The sequence below is a fragment of the Pituophis catenifer genome, unplaced genomic scaffold, assembly GCF_029215685.1.
Source record: "Pituophis catenifer annectens isolate HBS135680 unplaced genomic scaffold, rPitCat1.0.hap2 SCAF_3, whole genome shotgun sequence".
In the NCBI taxonomy this organism is placed as follows: domain Eukaryota; kingdom Metazoa; phylum Chordata; class Lepidosauria; order Squamata; family Colubridae; genus Pituophis; species Pituophis catenifer.
This window is the reverse complement of record NW_027256883.1, coordinates 271,183-293,954: the sequence shown is the minus strand read 5'-3', so window position 1 is coordinate 293,954 and position 22,772 is coordinate 271,183. Positions and strand designations below refer to the sequence as shown.

Sequence of the window (22,772 nt, the reverse complement as noted above, 5' to 3'; positions counted from 1 at the left end):
AAGCAATAGCCTTCATACTTTTGTATATTTATACAAAGTCAGCTTATTGCCCCACAAACTGGGTCCTCATTTAACCTACCTTAGAAAGGATGGAAGGCTGAGTCAACCTTGAGCCTGGTAAGATTCGAACCTGCAGAAATTGCAGGCAGCTGTGTTAATAACAGGGTGCATTAAACCACTGTACTACCAAGGTTCCTGTTGTCCCTGGTCACAGCTCAAAGACTGTGAATCCCACCTCTGACACCAGTTTCTGTGGAATCAAATGCAGGACCCAAAAAACTAACAAGCAAGGCTCACCACAGTATGTCTTTATTAACTGCGCACTGAAGGAATGCCCTCCAGAAAATAAGGAGGCTCCTGCAAGCAAAAGCATTGTCCTCCCATTTATACATTTCAGGAAAGGAGGAGAAAATCATAGTCATACATATGCATAGGTAATAGATGATGTAAGCATGAATATTCATAATCAGCAAACCTCAAGTTATTTTCCTGGCTTTCTACTGTTCATATTCTCAAGAAAGATTGTCTTAATAAGAAACAACGTATCAGTTTAGATAAAGCACCCTGAAAACCAAGGCCATCCCAATTAGCGTACATTCCCTTCTATGTTTCCACTGGCTCCCACAGCTCCAAAACCTTGTTTTCCTTCCCTTTCTTCTTTCTGCAGGACCTCACTGACCATTGCAGGAGGCTTAGCAACAGCAGCAACAACAGCAGCAGCAGCAGCAATGGAAGCCCCACAGCCCAGTGGCTCAACGACCACCAACATCCGAAGCATCTCAGGAGTCTTTGTGGAGGCTTCTGGCAAGATCACGAGCCTGGCACAAGCTCTCCAGGACCACTTGATCCAATCAGATGTTGCCCTGGCCCTGCTGGAAGCCCAGGCAGCCACAGGTGGCATCGTTGACCCAGAGGGTGAGCGGCTCCTCCCTGTGGCGGAGGCCCTGGCAGTGGGATTGGCGGGGCTGGAAATGAAAGAGAAGCTGCTGTGCGCAGAGCGGGCAGTGACGGGTTTCCCTGACCCCTATACAGAGGAGAAGGTCTCCCTCTACCAAGCCATCCAAAAAGAGCTGATTGGAAGAAAGCTGGGCCTGCATCTCCTGGAAGCCCAGATAGCCACTGGGGGGGTCATTGAGCCTGCTTCTGGCCATCGCATCCCTCTGCAAGAGGCCTATGCACGGGGCTACTTGGATGAGGAATTGAGTGGCTTTGTCTCTGATCCAGGGAACGAGGAGGCCAAGGGCTTCAGGGATCCTAATACCAACCAGATGGTCACCTACACAGAACTGATGAGAAGATGTGTTGCAGACCCAGCCAGAGGCCTGCTCTTGCTGCCTCTCAAGATCTCTTTCCCTGGACTGAGAGGGGCTGTGTGTAGCCGGGAGCTGCTGGATTCTGGAGTCATCGACTCCACCACGTTTGAAGCCCTCCAGAAGGGGGAGATGACTGCACAGGAAGTGGCAGAGATGGACTCGGTGCAACAGTCCACGTCAGAGATCGCCAGCATCGCTGGAGTAGCCGTCCTGCCAACGAATGAATGCAAGAGTCTTTACAAGGCATTAGTAGAGCACCTCCTCCCTCCTGGCATGGCTGAAATTCTTATGCAGGCTCAGGTGGCCTCGGGCTATTTAATTGACCCTGTAAAGAATGCAAAATTAACTGTGGCTGAGGCTGTCCAGGCAGGAGTTGTTGGGCCAGAGCTCTTTGGGAAATTGACCTCAGCTGAGAGAGCAGCCACAGGATACAAAGACCCCTACACAGGGGAGACCATCTCTTTGTTTCAAGCCATGCAGAAACACCTGGTGCCCAGGAACCCAGGCCTTTTCCTGCTAGATGCCCAGCTCGCCACTGGAGGCATCATTGACCCACATGCCCATCACCGGCTTCCTACAACGATGGCCCTGCAGAGGGGCCACTTAGATGAAGAGACATACCAGCTGCTCTGCAAACCTACGGACAAGACCCGTGGATTCTTTGAGCCCAACTCAAAGGAGAAGTTGTCCTATGGGGAGCTGCTCTTGCGGTGTGTCTCTGATCCGGATACCGGGCTCTGCCTCTTGCCTCTTTCTGGAAATCATGAGAGGAGTCAGACCTTCATTGACCACAATACAAAGCTGGCCCTGAAAAACACCCTGGTGTCTGTGGCCTCTGGTAGGTTCAAGGGAAGGCCTGTATCCCTCTGGAAGCTCCTCTTTTCAGAATACCTGACGGGAGAGCAGAGGAGAACTCTTACTCAGCTATTTTCCTCCGGGTCCCTTTCTGCTCAGCAACTGGCTGACAAAATCCGTCTCACGGTGGAGCAAACAGTTGTCGATTCCCGAGTCACCTTTGAAGGCCTGAGGGAAAAGGTGACACCTGCCCAGCTCCTGAGCTCTGAAATCATCAACAGAGACTTATTTGAGAAGTTAACGCAGGGAGAGACCCTGGTCAAAGAGGTGATTAACATGGCCACTGTGAAGAAGTACTTGGAAGGGACTGGCAGCATTGGTGGGCTGCTCCTGCCCGACTCCCAGGAGAGACTGAGCATCTACGAAGCCAAGAGGAAGGGCTTCCTCCGCCCGGGAACGGCACTCATCCTTCTGGAGGCTCAGGCAGCCACAGGACACATCATTGACCCCGTGGCCAATGAGAGATATTCTGTGGACGAGGCCTTGCGTGGCAACATCATAGGTCCAGATGTGTATAGCAAGTTGCTGGTGGCTGAGAAAGCAGTGACTGGCTATAAGGATCCTTATACTGGGAACAAGATCTCCCTTTTCCAGGCAATGAAAAAAGACCTCATCGTCACAGAACATGCCATTCGTCTTCTGGAGGCCCAGATTGCCACCGGTGGCATCATCGATCCTGTCAACAGCCACCGCCTCCCTGTGGAAGTGGCCTACAAACGGGGCTATTTTGAGAAGAAAATGAGCCTGATCCTGTCAGATCCCAGTGATGACACCAAAGGCTTCTTTGATCCAAACACGCATGAGAACCTAACTTACCTGCAGTTAAAGGAGAAGTGCATTGTGGAGCCCACCACAGGCCTCTGCCTCCTGCCACTCAACAGCAAAAAGCTCCAACCCCTGGATGATGCCACCAAGCAGGCTTTCAGGAGCTCCTCGCTCTTTGTCAAACACGGGCGCTTCCAAGGACAAAGAGTCTCCTTGTGGGATCTGCTGAACTCGGAGTATTTCAGTGAGGGAAAGAGAAAGGAAGTCTTCAACCACTTCAGCCTCCAGAAGGTCACCCTGCAGCAGATCTCCCTGTCTTTGGAAGAGGAAATGAAGAAATGGGCTTGCATTCAGTTCCCAGCAATCAGAGGGAAAGTCAGCGCTTACCACCTGCTGGAAAGAGGAATCATTGACCGGGCTCTCTTGGAGGAGATCCTAGGTGGAGTGGTGAGCCCAGAGGACGTGCTGCACATGGATACAGTCCGAAGGTACCTCTATGGCACGGGAAGCATAGGGGGAATTCTGCTGCAGCCTTCCAATGAGAGACTGAGCTTCTATGAAGCTATGAGAAGGAACATGGTGGTGCCCGGAGTTGCCCTGCCCTTGCTGGAGGCCCAAGCAGCTACTGGATTCCTTGTGGATCCTGTGAGCAGCCAAAGACTCTCTCTGGATGATGCGGTGAAGAAAGGCCTGGTTGGCCCTGAGCTTTATGAGGTCTTGCAGCAGGCTGAAGAAGCTGTCACGGGCTACAGGGACCCCTTCACCGGCAAGATAATCTCCGTCTTCCAAGCAATGAAGAAAGGCCTTTTGGCAGACAGGAAAGCCATGCAGCTGATGGATGCCCAGCTGGCTACTGGGGGGGTCATTGATCCACACAGCGGCCACTATGTCCCCATAGAATTTGCCCAGAAAAATGGCTACCTGGATGAGGAGTTTGGGAAAACCCTTTCCAACCCGAGCAGTAACTCCAAGGCTTTCAGCACGCTGGACAGGAAAGAGAGAGTCAGCTACGGCCAGTTGATGGACCAGTGTCAGAAGGAGGCACATTCGGGCATTCGCCTCTTGCCTCTAGCACAAAGAGTGTCTGTTCGCTCTACTGAAGAGCAGACACAGCAGTGCTTTAAGGAGACCTTAGTTGAGGACAAGGGGGTCTCTCTCTGGGACCTCCTGAGTTCCGGTTACTTCACTGAGGAGCAGAAGTCAGACTTTTTGGAGAAGTATAGCTCCGGAGCAGTTTCCCTTCACCAGCTGGTCAGCCTTGTCCAGCAGCTTATTAATGACATAGAAATGAAAGCTAAGATGCAGGTCACTTTCCAAGGCCTGAGAGGTGTGGTGCCAGCGGTCTGGCTCCTGGATGCGGGCATCATTTCAGAAAAGATGTTTGCTGAGCTGGCCCAGGGCAAGAGATCTCCCAGAGAAGTGTCCGAGATGGAAAGTGTCAAACCGTACTTGCAGGGCACAGGGAGCATTGCTGGAGTTTTCGTTCAGTCCTCCAAAGAAAAAATGGGCATTTACCAAGCTATGCAGGAAAGGCTCCTCCTGCCAGGGATGGCGGCACAACTGCTCAGCGCCCAGGCAGCCACCGGCTCCATTGTGGACCCGGTGTCTAATCGGCAGTTTACTATTGAGGATGCCATCAAAAGTGGCATTGTGGGAGAAGAGCTGATGGAAGAGCTGCTGCAAGCTGAGAGGGCAGTGACCGGCTTCCTTGACCCCTACTTGGGGAAACCAATCTCGGTATGCCAGGCTGTTAGGAAGGAGCTACTCCCTGCCAGGGTGGGCATCCCCATGCTTGAGGCTCAGCTGGCCACTGGAGGAATCATCGACCCTGTTCATTGCCACCATCTGCCCCTCGGAGTGGCCTTCAAGCATGGCTTGATTGATGAAGAAATGCAAATGGCTCTTTCTCAGGACAGCAAGGAGATCCAGGTTTTCTTTGACCCAAATACCCAGGAGAGCCTGACCTATCAGCAGCTGAAGGACAGGTGCATCCAGGATCCTGAGTCAGGGCTCTGGCTTCTCCCACTGTCCGAAGAGGCGGCTTTTTATGGAGACCAGCAAGCCATGGAAGTGCTAAACTCTTTCTCCGTCTCGGTCAGCACTGGGAGGTTTAAAGGACAAGAGGTTTCTCTCTGGGACTTGCTCCACTCAGAGTATATCCCGGACGCCAAGCGGAGGGAGCTGGTGCTGAGATACAAAGATGCACATGAGGAGCTCCTTCAAGAAATGGCATCGTCCATCAAGAATATCATTGAAGAGACAGAACAGCAAGGCAAGAGGTTCACTTTTGAAGGCCTAAGGAAGAAGGTGTCAGCCAGCGACCTCTTCCAGTCCCAGCTCATAGACATGACAACCCTGGATGAACTCAGGCAGGGGAAGACAACTGTCCAGGAAGTCAGTGAGATGGATTCCGTCAAGCACTTCCTGGAGGGGTGCAACTTCATTGCAGGGGTCCTCATAGAACCAGATCATGAAAAAATGAGCCTCTACCAAGCCATGAGGCGAGGTCTGCTGAGACCAGGGGCAGCTCTGGTCTTGCTGGAGGCTCAGGCAGCCACAGGGTACCTCATTGACCCAGTGAAAAACAAGAAGCTCTCTGTGGACGAAGCAATGGCAGCAGGGCTGATTGGAAAAGAAATTTATGAGAAGCTGCTGAGTGCAGAAAAAGCTGTCACTGGATACACAGACCCTTACACCAAAGGGCAAATCTCTCTCTTCGAGGCCATGAATCAGGAGCTGATTGTGAGGAGCCATGGCATCCGCCTGCTGGAGGCGCAGATTGCTACGGGGGGCATCATCGACCCTGTGCACAGCCACCGCATCCCTGTGGAGGTTGCATATAAGCGAGGCTACTTTGATGAAGACCTAAACCGCATCCTTCTGGACTCCACAGATGATACCAAAGGCTTTTTTGACCCCAATACTCACGAGAACCTCACTTATCTTCAGCTTCTGGAACGCTGCATCCAAGATTCAGAAACTGGGCTGTACATGCTGCAGATTGTCAGAAGCGGGGAAACCTACTTCTACATTGATGATGCAACAAAAGATTTTCTGAGAACGCAGACTATGCAGGTACAGGTAGGTCGGTATAAAGGCCAAGCAGTCTCTCTGTGGAGCCTCCTCTGCTCCGCATATATCCACGAACAGAAGAGGAAAGATCTGGTCAGGCAGTATAAGGATGAGACGCTCAGTTTGCCACAGCTCTGCAAAACCATCACCACCATTGTGGAGGAAACAGAAAGGGCAACCCAGAAGCTCAAGATGAAGGGGCTGAGGGGGCAAGAGGTGTCTGCTGCAGAGCTCTTCAATGCAGAAATCATTGACAGGGTGACTTTGGACAGACTGCACCAGAAGACCCTTCCTCTACAACAGCTTGCTCAGAGGGACACCGTGAAGCGCTACCTGGAGGGGACAGGCTGCATTGCAGGTATCTTGGTAGCTGGACAGGGGCTGAAGCTGCTTGCCTATGAGGCCATGAAGAGAGGCTTTCTCTCCCCAGAACATACTCTGCTATTACTAGAGGCGCAGGCTGCCACAGGGCTCCTCACTGACCTTCTGGAGAAGAAGCCCTTCTCAGTTGACCAGGCCATCTCTCTTGGACTGGCTGGGGAAGAGTTTCACAAGGCGCTCCTCCTTGCTGAGAAAGCCATTACTGGGCACACTGACCCCTCCACAGGAGACAAAGTCTCCCTTTTCCAAGCCATGAAAAGAAACCTGGTAGAGAAAGCCTATGCCCTCCGGCTGCTGGAGGCGCAGATGGCCACGGGTGGCATCATTGACCCCATACACAGTCACCGCCTCCCCGTGGAGGTGGCTTGCAGACGGGGCTATTTGGATGAAGAAACTTGCCTCCTCCTTTCTGATGAGGGGCTTGTTCCCAAAGGATTTGTAGATCCCAACACCCAGGAAAGGGTTACCTACACTCAGCTCCTGCTCAGGTGCACCAAAGATGAAAAGACAGGGGCATACCTGCTGCCGTTATTAGAGAAGAGAGAGTGTATCTTTCTGGATGAAAAAACTAAGCATGTTCTCTCATCTTGCAAAATAAAAGTAGGCCTTGGGAAATACAGAGGACATGCCATTTCCCTTTGGGAACTTCTTTCTTCAGATTACATTACAAGAGAAAAGCAGAAAGAGATGATTAAAAAATATAAAGAGGGAGGCTTTGCAGTTCTGCAGAGTATCACAAGGCAAATACTGAAGTTAATAGAGGAAAGAGAACACCAAAGAAAAGATATATGGTTCCAAGGACTACGGCGGCAAGTCACAGCTTCTGAACTACAAAAGGCAGATATCATTAATGAAGAAACTTTGAACAATTTGGAAGCAGGAAAAGAGAGAGCGCAGGATGTAGCCCAGATGGATTCAGTGAAGAGGTACCTGGAAGGCAACAGCTGCATCGCTGGAGTGCTGGTGCCGTCCAGGACAGACCCTTCCAAGCCAGAAAAGATGACTATCTACCAGGCCATGAGGAAAGGCATTCTGAGGCCAGGCACGGCCCTGGTGTTGCTGGAGGCACAGGCTGCCACGGGCTTTGTCATTAACCCATTGAGCAACGAACGACTCTCTGTAAGTCAGGCAGTTGAAGCTGGTGTGGTAGGGGAAGAAATACAGAAAAAGCTACTTTGTGCAGAGAAAGCTGTAACAGGTTACATGAATCCCAACACAGGAAAAACTATTCCCCTCTTCCAAGCAATGAAAAAAGAATTAATCTTAAAAGAGCACGGGATCCGCCTGCTGGAAGCCCAGATTGCCACGGGGGGCATCATCGATCCTGTGCACAGTCACCGCCTCCCCGTGGAAGTAGCTTACCAGCGGGGCTACTTTGATGAGGAAATGAACCGGATCCTCTCTGATCCCACAGACGACACCAAGGGCTTCTTTGACCCAAACACACACGAAAACCTCACTTACCTGCAGCTTCTGCAGCGGTGCCTGCCCGATCCAGAGACTGGTTTGCTGCTGCTCCACGTCATGGACAAGGGCTGCTTCTCCTCTTACCTCAATGAGAACACCAGGAAGGCTTTGCAGGCGGCCAAGACCAAGATCGGTGTGGGGCTGTTCCAGGACCAAGAGGTTTCTGTGTGGGACCTCCTCTTCTCCAGATACATCCTTCCGTCCAAGAGGCAGGATTTGCTGAGGCAGCACAAGGCAGGCACCATGACACTTGAGCGCCTCACCCAAGTCCTCATCGCCATCGTCACCGAAACAGAGGAAAAGAGCGCCAGGCCCATCGGTCACAAAGAAGCTTGCCACCAACCAGCCACGACAACAGATGCTGCCGCGGATCAATCAAGCCTTGGAGAGCCCTGGATGAAGACCCTTGAGTCTACGTCCGTGGATATGCCTGCAGGCATCTGCCATGGGCAGAGGGTCACTCTGTGGGACCTGCTCTTCTCAAACAACATCTCTGAGGAGAAGAGGACAGAGTTACTGGACTTGTACAAAAGTGGGCTGCTGTCAACGGAACGGCTCAGCAGCATTCTCCACACCCTGGTTGCCAAAAAGGAAGCCACTGGCAGGAAGCTCGATGTGAAGGTGAGGTGTCCAGATCAAGAGGCGGCGGCAGATCGCCAGGCTCTGAGGGATTCCTCCTTAGACCCGGCAAACTGGGAAAGCGCCCTGCGCTCTCAGCTCCTCCCAGCGCCTTCCGCTGACCAACAGTTCTCCGCTTGGGACATTCTGTTCTCCGAGCGCTTCGCAGAGCACGAACGGGAAGAGCTTCTGAGCAGATACAGGAGGGGCAGCCTCCCCCTTAAGGAGCTCACAAAGATTCTCACCGACCACCTTACCGGGGCCACAAGCAGCGAACGTCATCTTCCCACAGACTTCCACACACCCAGATCAAATGCCGAGGCCGAAGAGACCAAAGAAGAGTGGGACGAGGATGCTGCCGACCTGGGGAAAGAGGAGGCTCTGAAGTCCCGGATGGTGGAGGTCACCGCTGCGGCGTTTCACGGGCGTAACGTGTCAGTGTGGGAGGTGCTTCATTCCAAGTACATCCCTGAGGAGAAAAGGAAGGAGCTTCTACAACTGTACCAATCGGGCATCCTAACCATTGACCAGATGGAGACCGTGGTCTCCGCCATTGTCAATAAGACAGAGGAAATGAAAAAGGAAGAACCGTCCCACGCTCCCTTGTCTTCTGGCTCCTGGGAGGGTCCCTTGCGTAACCAGACCATGACCCTGCAAGTTGGCGAGTTCCAAGGACAGAGGATCTCCATCTGGGAACTCCTCTTCTCCCAAAGCATTCCAGAAAGCCAAAGAGAGGAGCTGCTGATGAAATACCAATTGGGATCCTTGACCATTCAGGAAATGATCACCACCCTGACCTCGCTTCACGCCAAGGACAGGGCTTCTTCCCCAGGAGAGGAAGCCACTCTTCCCTCCCAGCACAATGAACTGGAACGCACCTTGCGACAGGTGACCATAGACGTGCCTGTGGGTGAGTTTCAAGGCTCCAGGAGATCCGCGTGGGAGCTCCTCTTCTCCAAGTACGTGACTGCGGCCAAGCGCCAGGAGCTGCTGCAGAAGTACCAAGAGAGGTCTGTGGCCCCAGGCGAGCTGGTCCAAATTCTCACCACCCTGATTGAAGAGATGGAAGAGAAGGGAAACCAGCTGAAGTTCTCGGGGCTCAGGAAGCAGGTGTCGGCCTCAGAACTGTTTGACTCCCGCATCATCAACCAAACCACGCTCTCCGAGCTCGCGCAAGGCACCAAGACGGTGGAAGAGGTCACAGAAATGGATTCAGTCAAGAGGTATCTGGAAGGCAACAGCTGCATCGCTGGAGTGCTGGTGCCGTCCAGGACAGACCCTTCCAAGTCAGAGAAGATGACCATCTACCAGGCCATGTGGAAAGGCATTCTGAGGCCAGGCACGGCCCTGGTGTTGCTGGAGGCACAGGCCGCCACGGGCTTCGTCACTGACCCCCTGGGGAATAAGAAACTCTCCGTCGATGACGCTGTCTCCGTTGAACTGGTGGGGGCCGAGCTGCGGGAGAAGCTTCTCTCTGCAGAGAGGGCTGTGACTGGCTATAAGGACCCCTATACGGGGAACAAGCTCTCCCTCTTCCAGGCCATGAAGAAAGGTCTCATAGTCAAAGAGCATGGGATCCGCCTGCTGGAAGCCCAGATTGCCACGGGGGGCATCATCGATCCTGTGCACAGTCACCGCCTCCCCGTGGAAGTAGCTTACCAGCGGGGCTACTTTGATGAGGAAATGAACCGGATCCTCTCTGATCCCACAGACGACACCAAGGGCTTCTTTGACCCAAACACACACGAAAACCTCACTTACCTGCAGCTTCTGCAGCGGTGCCTGCCCGATCCAGAGACTGGTTTGCTGCTGCTCCACGTCATGGACAAGGGCTGCTTCTCCTCTTACCTCAATGAGAACACCAGGAAGGCTTTGCAGGCGGCCAAGACCAAGATCGGCGTGGGGCTGTTCCAGGACCAAGAGGTTTCTGTGTGGGACCTCCTCTTCTCCAGATACATCCTTCCGTCCAAGAGGCAGGATTTGCTGAGGCAGCACAAGGCAGGCACCATGACACTTGAGCGCCTCACCCAAGTCCTCATCGCCATCGTCACCGAAACAGAGGAAAAGAGCGCCAGGCCCATCGGTCACAAAGAAGCTTGCCACCAACCAGCCACGACAACAGATGCTGCCGCGGATCAATCAAGCCTTGGAGAGCCCTGGATGAAGACCCTTGAGTCTACGTCCGTGGATATGCCTGCAGGCATCTGCCATGGGCAGAGGGTCACTCTGTGGGACCTGCTCTTCTCAAACAACATCTCTGAGGAGAAGAGGACAGAGTTACTGGACTTGTACAAAAGTGGGCTGCTGTCAACGGAACGGCTCAGCAGCATTCTCCACACCCTGGTTGCCAAAAAGGAAGCCACTGGCAGGAAGCTCGATGTGAAGGTGAGGTGTCCAGATCAAGAGGCGGCGGCAGATCGCCAGGCTCTGAGGGATTCCTCCTTAGACCCGGCAAACTGGGAAAGCGCCCTGCGCTCTCAGCTCCTCCCAGCGCCTTCCGCTGACCAACAGTTCTCCGCTTGGGACATTCTGTTCTCCGAGCGCTTCGCAGAGCACGAACGGGAAGAGCTTCTGAGCAGATACAGGAGGGGCAGCCTCCCCCTTAAGGAGCTCACAAAGATTCTCACCGACCACCTTCCCGGGGCCACAAGCAGCGAACGTCATCTTCCCACAGACTTCCACACACCCAGATCAAGTGCCGAGGCCGAAGAGACCAAAGAAGAGTGGGACGAGGATGCTGCCGACCTGGGGAAAGAGGAGGCTCTGAAGTCCCGGATGGTGGAGGTCACCGCTGCGGCGTTTCACGGGCGTAACGTGTCGGTGTGGGAGGTGCTTCATTCCAAGTACATCCCTGAGGAGAAAAGGAAGGAGCTTCTACAACTGTACCAATCGGGCATCCTAACCATTGACCAGATGGAGACCGTGGTCTCCGCCATTGTCAATAAGACAGAGGAAATGAAAAAGGAAGAACCGTCCCACGCTCCCTTGTCTTCTGGCTCCTGGGAGGGTCCCTTGCGTAACCAGACCATGACCCTGCAAGTTGGCGAGTTCCAAGGACAGAGGATCTCCATCTGGGAACTCCTCTTCTCCCAAAGCATTCCAGAAAGCCAAAGAGAGGAGCTGCTGATGAAATACCAATTGGGATCCTTGACCATTCAGGAAATGATCACCACCCTGACCTCGCTTCACGCCAAGGACAGGGCTTCTTCCCCAGGAGAGGAAGCCACTCTTCCCTCCCAGCACAATGAACTGGAACGCACCTTGCGACAGGTGACCATAGACGTGCCTGTGGGTGAGTTTCAAGGCTCCAGGAGATCCGCGTGGGAGCTCCTCTTCTCCAAGTACGTGACTGCGGCCAAGCGCCAGGAGCTGCTGCAGAAGTACCAAGAGAGGTCTGTGGCCCCAGGCGAGCTGGTCCAAATTCTCACCACCCTGATTGAAGAGATGGAAGAGAAGGGAAACCAGCTGAAGTTCTCGGGGCTCAGGAAGCAGGTGTCGGCCTCAGAACTGTTTGACTCCCGCATCATCAACCAAACCACGCTCTCCGAGCTCGCGCAAGGCACCAAGACGGTGGAAGAGGTCACAGAAATGGATTCAGTCAAGAGGTATCTGGAAGGCAACAGCTGCATCGCTGGAGTGCTGGTGCCGTCCAGGACAGACCCTTCCAAGTCAGAGAAGATGACCATCTACCAGGCCATGTGGAAAGGCATTCTGAGGCCAGGCACGGCCCTGGTGTTGCTGGAGGCACAGGCCGCCACGGGCTTCGTCACTGACCCCCTGGGGAATAAGAAACTCTCCGTCGATGACGCTGTCTCCGTTGAACTGGTGGGGGCCGAGCTGCGGGAGAAGCTTCTCTCTGCAGAGAGGGCTGTGACTGGCTATAAGGACCCCTATACGGGGAACAAGCTCTCCCTCTTCCAGGCCATGAAGAAAGGTCTCATAGTCAAAGAGCATGGGATCCGCCTGCTGGAAGCCCAGATTGCCACGGGGGGCATCATCGATCCTGTGCACAGTCACCGCCTCCCCGTGGAAGTAGCTTACAAGCGGGGCTACTTTGATGAGGAAATGAACCGGATCCTCTCTGATCCCACAGACGACACCAAGGGCTTCTTTGACCCAAACACACACGAAAACCTCACTTACCTGCAGCTTCTGCAGCGGTGCCTGCCCGATCCAGAGACTGGTTTGCTGCTGCTCCACGTCATGGACAAGGGCTGCTTCTCCTCTTACCTCAATGAGAACACCAGGAAGGCTTTGCAGGCGGCCAAGACCAAGATCGGTGTGGGGCTGTTCCAGGACCAAGAGGTTTCTGTGTGGGACCTCCTCTTCTCCAGATACATCCTTCCGTCCAAGAGGCAGGATTTGCTGAGGCAGCACAAGGCAGGCACCATGACACTTGAGCGCCTCACCCAAGTCCTCATCGCCATCGTCACCGAAACAGAGGAAAAGAGCGCCAGGCCCATCGGTCACAAAGAAGCTTGCCACCAACCAGCCACGACAACAGATGCTGCCGCGGATCAATCAAGCCTTGGAGAGCCCTGGATGAAGACCCTTGAGTCTACGTCCGTGGATATGCCTGCAGGCATCTGCCATGGGCAGAGGGTCACTCTGTGGGACCTGCTCTTCTCAAACAACATCTCTGAGGAGAAGAGGACAGAGTTACTGGACTTGTACAAAAGTGGGCTGCTGTCAACGGAACGGCTCAGCAGCATCCTCCACACCCTGGTTGCCAAAAAGGAAGCCACTGGCAGGAAGCTCGATGTGAAGGTGAGGTGTCCAGATCAAGAGGCGGCGGCAGATCGCCAGGCTCTGAGGGATTCCTCCTTAGACCCGGCAAACTGGGAAAGCGCCCTGCGCTCTCAGCTCCTCCCAGCGCCTTCCGCTGACCAACAGTTCTCCGCTTGGGACATTCTGTTCTCCGAGCGCTTCGCAGAGCACGAACGGGAAGAGCTTCTGAGCAGATACAGGAGGGGCAGCCTCCCCCTTAAGGAGCTCACAAAGATTCTCACCGACCACCTTCCCGGGGCCACAAGCAGCGAACGTCATCTTCCCACAGACTTCCACACACCCAGATCAAGTGCCGAGGCCGAAGAGACCAAAGAAGAGTGGGACGAGGATGCTGCCGACCTGGGGAAAGAGGAGGCTCTGAAGTCCCGGATGGTGGAGGTCACCGCTGCGGCGTTTCACGGGCGTAACGTGTCGGTGTGGGAGGTGCTTCATTCCAAGTACATCCCTGAGGAGAAAAGGAAGGAGCTTCTACAACTGTACCAATCGGGCATCCTAACCATTGACCAGATGGAGACCGTGGTCTCCGCCATTGTCAATAAGACAGAGGAAATGAAAAAGGAAGAACCGTCCCACGCTCCCTTGTCTTCTGGCTCCTGGGAGGGTCCCTTGCGTAACCAGACCATGACCCTGCAAGTTGGCGAGTTCCAAGGACAGAGGATCTCCATCTGGGAACTCCTCTTCTCCCAAAGCATTCCAGAAAGCCAAAGAGAGGAGCTGCTGATGAAATACCAATTGGGATCCTTGACCATTCAGGAAATGATCACCACCCTGACCTCGCTTCACGCCAAGGACAGGGCTTCTTCCCCAGGAGAGGAAGCCACTCTTCCCTCCCAGCACAATGAACTGGAACGCACCTTGCGACAGGTGACCATAGACGTGCCTGTGGGTGAGTTTCAAGGCTCCAGGAGATCCGCGTGGGAGCTCCTCTTCTCCAAGTACGTGACTGCGGCCAAGCGCCAGGAGCTGCTGCAGAAGTACCAAGAGAGGTCTGTGGCCCCAGGCGAGCTGGTCCAAATTCTCACCACCCTGATTGAAGAGATGGAAGAGAAGGGAAACCAGCTGAAGTTCTCGGGGCTCAGGAAGCAGGTGTCGGCCTCAGAACTGTTTGACTCCCGCATCATCAACCAAACCACGCTCTCCGAGCTCGCGCAAGGCACCAAGACGGTGGAAGAGGTCACAGAAATGGATTCAGTCAAGAGGTATCTGGAAGGCAACAGCTGCATCGCTGGAGTGCTGGTGCCGTCCAGGACAGACCCTTCCAAGTCAGAGAAGATGACCATCTACCAGGCCATGTGGAAAGGCATTCTGAGGCCAGGCACGGCCCTGGTGTTGCTGGAGGCACAGGCCGCCACGGGCTTCGTCACTGACCCCCTGGGGAATAAGAAACTCTCTGTCGATGACGCTGTCTCCGTTGAACTGGTGGGGGCCGAGCTGCGGGAGAAGCTTCTCTCTGCAGAGAGGGCTGTGACTGGCTATAAGGACCCCTATACGGGGAACAAGCTCTCCCTCTTCCAGGCCATGAAGAAAGGTCTCATAGTCAAAGAGCATGGGATCCGCCTGCTGGAAGCCCAGATTGCCACGGGGGGCATCATCGATCCTGTGCACAGTCACCGCCTCCCCGTGGAAGTAGCTTACAAGCGGGGCTACTTTGATGAGGAAATGAACCGGATCCTCTCTGATCCCACAGACGACACCAAGGGCTTCTTTGACCCAAACACACACGAAAACCTCACTTACCTGCAGCTTCTGCAGCGGTGCCTGCCCGATCCAGAGACTGGTTTGCTGCTGCTCCACGTCATGGACAAGGGCTGCTTCTCCTCTTACCTCAATGAGAACACCAGGAAGGCTTTGCAGGCGGCCAAGACCAAGATCGGTGTGGGGCTGTTCCAGGACCAAGAGGTTTCTGTGTGGGACCTCCTCTTCTCCAGATACATCCTTCCGTCCAAGAGGCAGGATTTGCTGAGGCAGCACAAGGCAGGCACCATGACACTTGAGCGCCTCACCCAAGTCCTCATCGCCATCGTCACCGAAACAGAGGAAAAGAGCGCCAGGCCCATCGGTCACAAAGAAGCTTGCCACCAACCAGCCACGACAACAGATGCTGCCGCGGATCAATCAAGCCTTGGAGAGCCCTGGATGAAGACCCTTGAGTCTACGTCCGTGGATATGCCTGCAGGCATCTGCCATGGGCAGAGGGTCACTCTGTGGGACCTGCTCTTCTCAAACAACATCTCTGAGGAGAAGAGGACAGAGTTACTGGACTTGTACAAAAGTGGGCTGCTGTCAACGGAACGGCTCAGCAGCATCCTCCACACCCTGGTTGCCAAAAAGGAAGCCACTGGCAGGAAGCTCGATGTGAAGGTGAGGTGTCCAGATCAAGAGGCGGCGGCAGATCGCCAGGCTCTGAGGGATTCCTCCTTAGACCCGGCAAACTGGGAAAGCGCCCTGCGCTCTCAGCTCCTCCCAGCGCCTTCCGCTGACCAACAGTTCTCCGCTTGGGACATTCTGTTCTCCGAGCGCTTCGCAGAGCACGAACGGGAAGAGCTTCTGAGCAGATACAGGAGGGGCAGCCTCCCCCTTAAGGAGCTCACAAAGATTCTCACCGACCACCTTCCCGGGGCCACAAGCAGCGAACGTCATCTTCCCACAGACTTCCACACACCCAGATCAAGTGCCGAGGCCGAAGAGACCAAAGAAGAGTGGGACGAGGATGCTGCCGACCTGGGGAAAGAGGAGGCTCTGAAGTCCCGGATGGTGGAGGTCACCGCTGCGGCGTTTCACGGGCGTAACGTGTCGGTGTGGGAGGTGCTTCATTCCAAGTACATCCCTGAGGAGAAAAGGAAGGAGCTTCTACAACTGTACCAATCGGGCATCCTAACCATTGACCAGATGGAGACCGTGGTCTCCGCCATTGTCAATAAGACAGAGGAAATGAAAAAGGAAGAACCGTCCCACGCTCCCTTGTCTTCTGGCTCCTGGGAGGGTCCCTTGCGTAACCAGACCATGACCCTGCAAGTTGGCGAGTTCCAAGGACAGAGGATCTCCATCTGGGAACTCCTCTTCTCCCAAAGCATTCCAGAAAGCCAAAGAGAGGAGCTGCTGATGAAATACCAATTGGGATCCTTGACCATTCAGGAAATGATCACCACCCTGACCTCGCTTCACGCCAAGGACAGGGCTTCTTCCCCAGGAGAGGAAGCCACTCTTCCCTCCCAGCACAATGAACTGGAACGCACCTTGCGACAGGTGACCATAGACGTGCCTGTGGGTGAGTTTCAAGGCTCCAGGAGATCCGCGTGGGAGCTCCTCTTCTCCAAGTACGTGACTGCGGCCAAGCGCCAGGAGCTGCTGCAGAAGTACCAAGAGAGGTCTGTGGCCCCAGGCGAGCTGGTCCAAATTCTCACCACCCTGATTGAAGAGATGGAAGAGAAGGGAAACCAGCTGAAGTTCTCGGGGCTCAGGAAGCAGGTGTCGGCCTCAGAACTGTTTGACTCCCGCATCATCAACCAAACCACGCTCTCCGAGCTCGCGCAAGGCACCAAGACGGTGGAAGAGGTCACAGAAATGGATTCAGTCAAGAGGTATCTGGAAGGCAACAGCTGCATCGCTGGAGTGCTGGTGCCGTCCAGGACAGACCCTTCCAAGTCAGAGAAGATGACCATCTACCAGGCCATGTGGAAAGGCATTCTGAGGCCAGGCACGGCCCTGGTGTTGCTGGAGGCACAGGCCGCCACGGGCTTCGTCACTGACCCCCTGGGGAATAAGAAACTCTCCGTCGATGACGCTGTCTCCGTTGAACTGGTGGGGGCCGAGCTGCGGGAGAAGCTTCTCTCTGCAGAGAGGGCTGTGACTGGCTATAAGGACCCCTATACGGGGAACAAGCTCTCCCTCTTCCAGGCCATGAAGAAAGGTCTCATAGTCAAAGAGCATGGGATCCGCCTGCTGGAAGCCCAGATTGCCACGGGGGGCATCATCGATCCTGTGCACAGTCACCGCCTCCCCGTGGAAGTAGCTTACCAGTGGGGCTACTTTGATGAGGAAATGAACCGGATCCTCTCTGATCCCACAGACGACACCAAGGGCTTCTTTGACCCAAACACACACGAAAACCTCACTTACCTGCAGCTTCTGCAGCGGTGCCTGCCCGATCCAGAGACTGGTTTGCTGCTGCTCCACGTCATGGACAAGGGCTGCTTCTCCTCTTACCTCAATGAGAACACCAGGAAGGCTTTGCAGGCGGCCAAGACCAAGATCGGCGTGGGGCTGTTCCAGGACCAAGAGGTTTCTGTGTGGGACCTCCTCTTCTCCAGATACATCCTTCCGTCCAAGAGGCAGGATTTGCTGAGGCAGCACAAGGCAGGCACCATGACACTTGAGCGCCTCACCCAAGTCCTCATCGCCATCGTCACCGAAACAGAGGAAAAGAGCGCCAGGCCCATCGGTCACAAAGAAGCTTGCCACCAACCAGCCACGACAACAGATGCTGCCGCGGATCAATCAAGCCTTGGAGAGCCCTGGATGAAGACCCTTGAGTCTACGTCCGTGGATATGCCTGCAGGCATCTGCCATGGGCAGAGGGTCACTCTGTGGGACCTGCTCTTCTCAAACAACATCTCTGAGGAGAAGAGGACAGAGTTACTGGACTTGTACAAAAGTGGGCTGCTGTCAACGGAACGGCTCAGCAGCATCCTCCACACCCTGGTTGCCAAAAAGGAAGCCACTGGCAGGAAGCTCGATGTGAAGGTGAGGTGTCCAGATCAAGAGGCGGCGGCAGATCGCCAGGCTCTGAGGGATTCCTCCTTAGACCCGGCAAACTGGGAAAGCGCCCTGCGCTCTCAGCTCCTCCCAGCGCCTTCCGCTGACCAACAGTTCTCCGCTTGGGACATTCTGTTCTCCGAGCGCTTCGCAGAGCACGAACGGGAAGAGCTTCTGAGCAGATACAGGAGGGGCAGCCTCCCCCTTAAGGAGCTCACAAAGATTCTCACCGACCACCTTCCCGGGGCCACAAGCAGCGAACGTCATCTTCCCACAGACTTCCACACACCCAGATCAAGTGCCGAGGCCGAAGAGACCAAAGAAGAGTGGGACGAGGATGCTGCCGACCTGGGGAAAGAGGAGGCTCTGAAGTCCCGGATGGTGGAGGTCACCGCTGCGGCGTTTCACGGGCGTAATGTGTCGGTGTGGGAGGTGCTTCATTCCAAGTACATCCCTGAGGAGAAAAGGAAGGAGCTTCTACAACTGTACCAATCGGGCATCCTAACCATTGACCAGATGGAGACCGTGGTCTCCGCCATTGTCAATAAGACAGAGGAAATGAAAAAGGAAGAACCGTCCCACGCTCCCTTGTCTTCTGGCTCCTGGGAGGGTCCCTTGCGTAACCAGACCATGACCCTGCAAGTTGGCGAGTTCCAAGGACAGAGGATCTCCATCTGGGAACTCCTCTTCTCCCAAAGCATTCCAGAAAGCCAAAGAGAGGAGCTGCTGATGAAATACCAATTGGGATCCTTGACCATTCAGGAAATGATCACCACCCTGACCTCGCTTCACGCCAAGGACAGGGCTTCTTCCCCAGGAGAGGAAGCCACTCTTCCCTCCCAGCACAATGAACTGGAACACACCTTGCGACAGGTGACCATAGACGTGCCTGTGGGTGAGTTTCAAGGCTCCAGGAGATCCGCGTGGGAGCTCCTCTTCTCCAAGTACGTGACTGCGGCCAAGCGCCAGGAGCTGCTGCAGAAGTACCAAGAGAGGTCTGTGGCCCCAGGCGAGCTGGTCCAAATTCTCACCACCCTGATTGAAGAGATGGAAGAGAAGGGAAACCAGCTGAAGTTCTCGGGGCTCAGGAAGCAGGTGTCGGCCTCAGAACTGTTTGACTCCCGCATCATCAACCAAACCACGCTCTCCGAGCTCGCGCAAGGCACCAAGACGGTGGAAGAGGTCACAGAAATGGATTCAGTCAAGAGGTATCTGGAAGGCAACAGCTGCATCGCTGGAGTGCTGGTGCCGTCCAGGACAGACCCTTCCAAGTCAGAGAAGATGACCATCTACCAGGCCATGTGGAAAGGCATTCTGAGGCCAGGCACGGCCCTGGTGTTGCTGGAGGCACAGGCCGCCACGGGCTTCGTCACTGACCCCCTGGGGAATAAGAAACTCTCCGTCGATGACGCTGTCTCCGTTGAACTGGTGGGGGCCGAGCTGCGGGAGAAGCTTCTCTCTGCAGAGAGGGCTGTGACTGGCTATAAGGACCCCTATACGGGGAACAAGCTCTCCCTCTTCCAGGCCATGAAGAAAGGTCTCATAGTCAAAGAGCATGGGATCCGCCTGCTGGAAGCCCAGATTGCCACGGGGGGCATCATCGATCCTGTGCACAGTCACCGCCTCCCCGTGGAAGTAGCTTACCAGCGGGGCTACTTTGATGAGGAAATGAACCGGATCCTCTCTGATCCCACAGACGACACCAAGGGCTTCTTTGACCCAAACACACACGAAAACCTCACTTACCTGCAGCTTCTGCAGCGGTGCCTGCCCGATCCAGAGACTGGTTTGCTGCTGCTCCACGTCATGGACAAGGGCTGCTTCTCCTCTTACCTCAATGAGAACACCAGGAAGGCTTTGCAGGCGGCCAAGACCAAGATCGGCGTGGGGCTGTTCCAGGACCAAGAGGTTTCTGTGTGGGACCTCCTCTTCTCCAGATACATCCTTCCGTCCAAGAGGCAGGATTTGCTGAGGCAGCACAAGGCAGGCACCATGACACTTGAGCGCCTCACCCAAGTCCTCATCGCCATCGTCACCGAAACAGAGGAAAAGAGCGCCAGGCCCATCGGTCACAAAGAAGCTTGCCACCAACCAGCCACGACAACAGATGCTGCCGCGGATCAATCAAGCCTTGGAGAGCCCTGGATGAAGACCCTTGAGTCTACGTCCGTGGATATGCCTGCAGGCATCTGCCATGGGCAGAGGGTCACTCTGTGGGACCTGCTCTTCTCAAACAACATCTCTGAGGAGAAGAGGACAGAGTTACTGGACTTGTACAAAAGTGGGCTGCTGTCAACAGAACGGCTCAGCAGCATCCTCCACACCCTGGTTGCCAAAAAGGAAGCCACTGGCAGGAAGCTCGATGTGAAGGTGAGGTGTCCAGATCAAGAGGCGGCGGCAGATCGCCAGGCTCTGAGGGATTCCTCCTTAGACCCGGCAAACTGGGAAAGCGCCCTGCGCTCTCAGCTCCTCCCAGCACCTTCTGCTGACCAACAGTTCTCCGCTTGGGACATTCTGTTCTCCGAGCGCTTCGCAGAGCACGAACGGGAAGAGCTTCTGAGCAGATACAGGAGGGGCAGCCTTCCCCTTAAGGAGCTCACAAAGATTCTCACCGACCACCTTCCCGGGGCCACAAGCAGCGAACGTCATCTTCCCACAGACTTCCACACACCCAGATCAAGTGCCGAGGCCGAAGAGACCAAAGAAGAGTGGGACGAGGATGCTGCCGACCTGGGGAAAGAGGAGGCTCTGAAGTCCCGGATGGTGGAGGTCACCGCTGCGGCGTTTCACGGGCGTAACGTGTCGGTGTGGGAGGTGCTTCATTCCAAGTACATCCCTGAGGAGAAAAGGAAGGAGCTTCTACAACTGTACCAATCGGGCATCCTAACCATTGACCAGATGGAGACCGTGGTCTCCGCCATTGTCAATAAGACAGAGGAAATGAAATCAGGAAATCAACATCCTTCACAGTATGACCTTTTCCAGTACACATTGGAGTTGGAGAATATCAATGATATTGTCCGTAGTATCCAGGACCAGAAAATGTCTGTTTGGGATCCTTTCTTTTTCAGGTGTGTCTCTAAGATCAGTGAGGAAATGAGTCTCTTCGAATCTCGAGGTGTGACAGGTAGTGTCCCAGGAGCTGCCCAGGTCATGTCTACTCCAGTTACAGAAACGGGGTCCTCAAGGGATTGGTCTTCTGTCTTCTGTGAGTCTTCACAGGGATACATTTCCTTTCCCAAAGCCTCTGAGGAGTCTTTGGCAGAAAGCCCATTTCACTCACAGAGTGCTTTAAAGTCTCGATTGTTAAATTTCCCTGTTGCTGAGTTCCATGGAAAAGAAGCTTCATTGTGGGATCTGCTGCATTCTCAGTACATTTCCGAGGAGAAAAGGAAGGAGTTGCTGCAGCTCTATCAGTTGGGTGATCTCACCCTTGATCAGATGGAGTCAGCGGTGACCGACATCATCCACCCAGGCGAGGGGGGAGAAGAGAGGCCGAGCGGAGGCTGGTCAGCAAGTGGCAACCCTGATTCCATGGCAGCAGATGAGGGTGCATCCCAGGCTCGGCAGCTGCAATTGAAGACAACTTTGAGGACCACTCTGGTCCCCGTGACTGTGGGAGAATATAAGGGGCAATGCATGTGTGTTCTGGATCTCCTCTTCTCTAAATACGTCCCTCAGGATAAAAGGCAGGAGCTCCTTGAATTGTACAGGGCGGGGACTTTACTCATCGAGGACATGATAAGCACAATCACTGGCCTGCTGGAAGAGGCAGAAAGCCAGCAGGAGAAGCGAGAGACCAAGAAAAGGGCTGTGCGCCGGAAAGAGAAGCAGGGCCAAGGGGGTGACCTGTAACAATGAGAGCATCTCGCTGGAGCTGATTCTTTTCTCTTCTATCAACCCAGGTGCCTCCGGCCACTCCCACCAAGCACAGTCTCTCTGGCTGCCATCCCTTTGGCCTCTCCCTCCTCTGCTGCTACATCTGGCTGGGGTGGACAGTGGGATTCCTCCCCGGAGTTGCCAGGAAATGCTCTCCAGCCCTCTCATTGTGTGCGCACACACACACCGTTAGTTCCTGGGAGCCCCACTCTGATTTTGGCTTTCTAGAACCCAGATATCTGTGAAAGCATAGGAGAACGAATCAGTTCCTGTAGGAGGCCAAATGATGGCTCCCTGCTCTGAACTGCTTACAGGGCTGGGGAGCCACTTGGACAGCCCCACAGATGGGAGGGTTCAAGTTGGATCATATCCTCCAGTAGAGGCCTGGGGAGGGGGGGCCTTAACTGGGTACGATTCCAATTCTGCTGCAACTTGCTAGCTACATGAATCTCAGTTAGTGGACTGGTCTGTTTCTACCGGCAATAAAAAGAAAGAAAATGTGTTAAAATTGCTTTGACTGCATTGGAATGTGTTCCAGATCCAGGCTGCTTCTCTAAACTGGCTAAAGAGGGGCAAGTAGAGGTATGGGGATATTTTTTATCTTGTTGATGCATTTCAGTAGTAGTAGCATTCACATGAATGCAATACTTAACAACAGCAGTTTCAGCAGTCCTGGTTGCCAATGTTAACCTTATAAGTCATCAAGTGTGGATTTCACATTTTTAACAGTAACAGAGTCGGAAGGGACCTTGGAGGCCATCTAGTCCAACCCCCTGGTCATGCAGGAGACCTGTACTAGGGATTCAAACCGCTGAACTGCCGACCTTTCCGATCAACAAGTTCAGTGTCTTAGCCACTGAGCCACCTAGTCAGGCACAT

At 54.3% G+C, this 22,772-nt stretch overlaps 1 protein-coding gene across 1 annotated transcript; it reads left to right on the top strand.

Annotated features, from left to right (window-relative positions):
• The first annotated feature begins 620 nt into the window (after positions 1–620).
• Positions 621–21,869, top strand: EPPK1 (epiplakin 1). The gene is made up of 2 exons (XM_070939436.1): positions 621–7,628; positions 10,011–21,869. The coding sequence occupies exons 1-2, from the start codon at positions 729–731 to the stop codon at positions 21,867–21,869; spliced, it is 18,759 nt and encodes a 6,252-aa protein (XP_070795537.1). The 5' UTR covers positions 621–728.
• The last annotated feature ends 903 nt before the right edge of the window (positions 21,870–22,772 follow it).

Coding starts and splice junctions, on each gene's coding strand:
- EPPK1 (XM_070939436.1), top strand. CDS start 729: ATGGAAGCCCCACAGCCCAGTGGCTCAACGACCACCAACATCCGAAGC. Junction 7,629..10,010: donor AAACTATTCCCCTCTTCCAA/GCAATGAAAAAA, acceptor TCCCTCTTCCAG/GCCATGAAGAAAGGTCTCAT.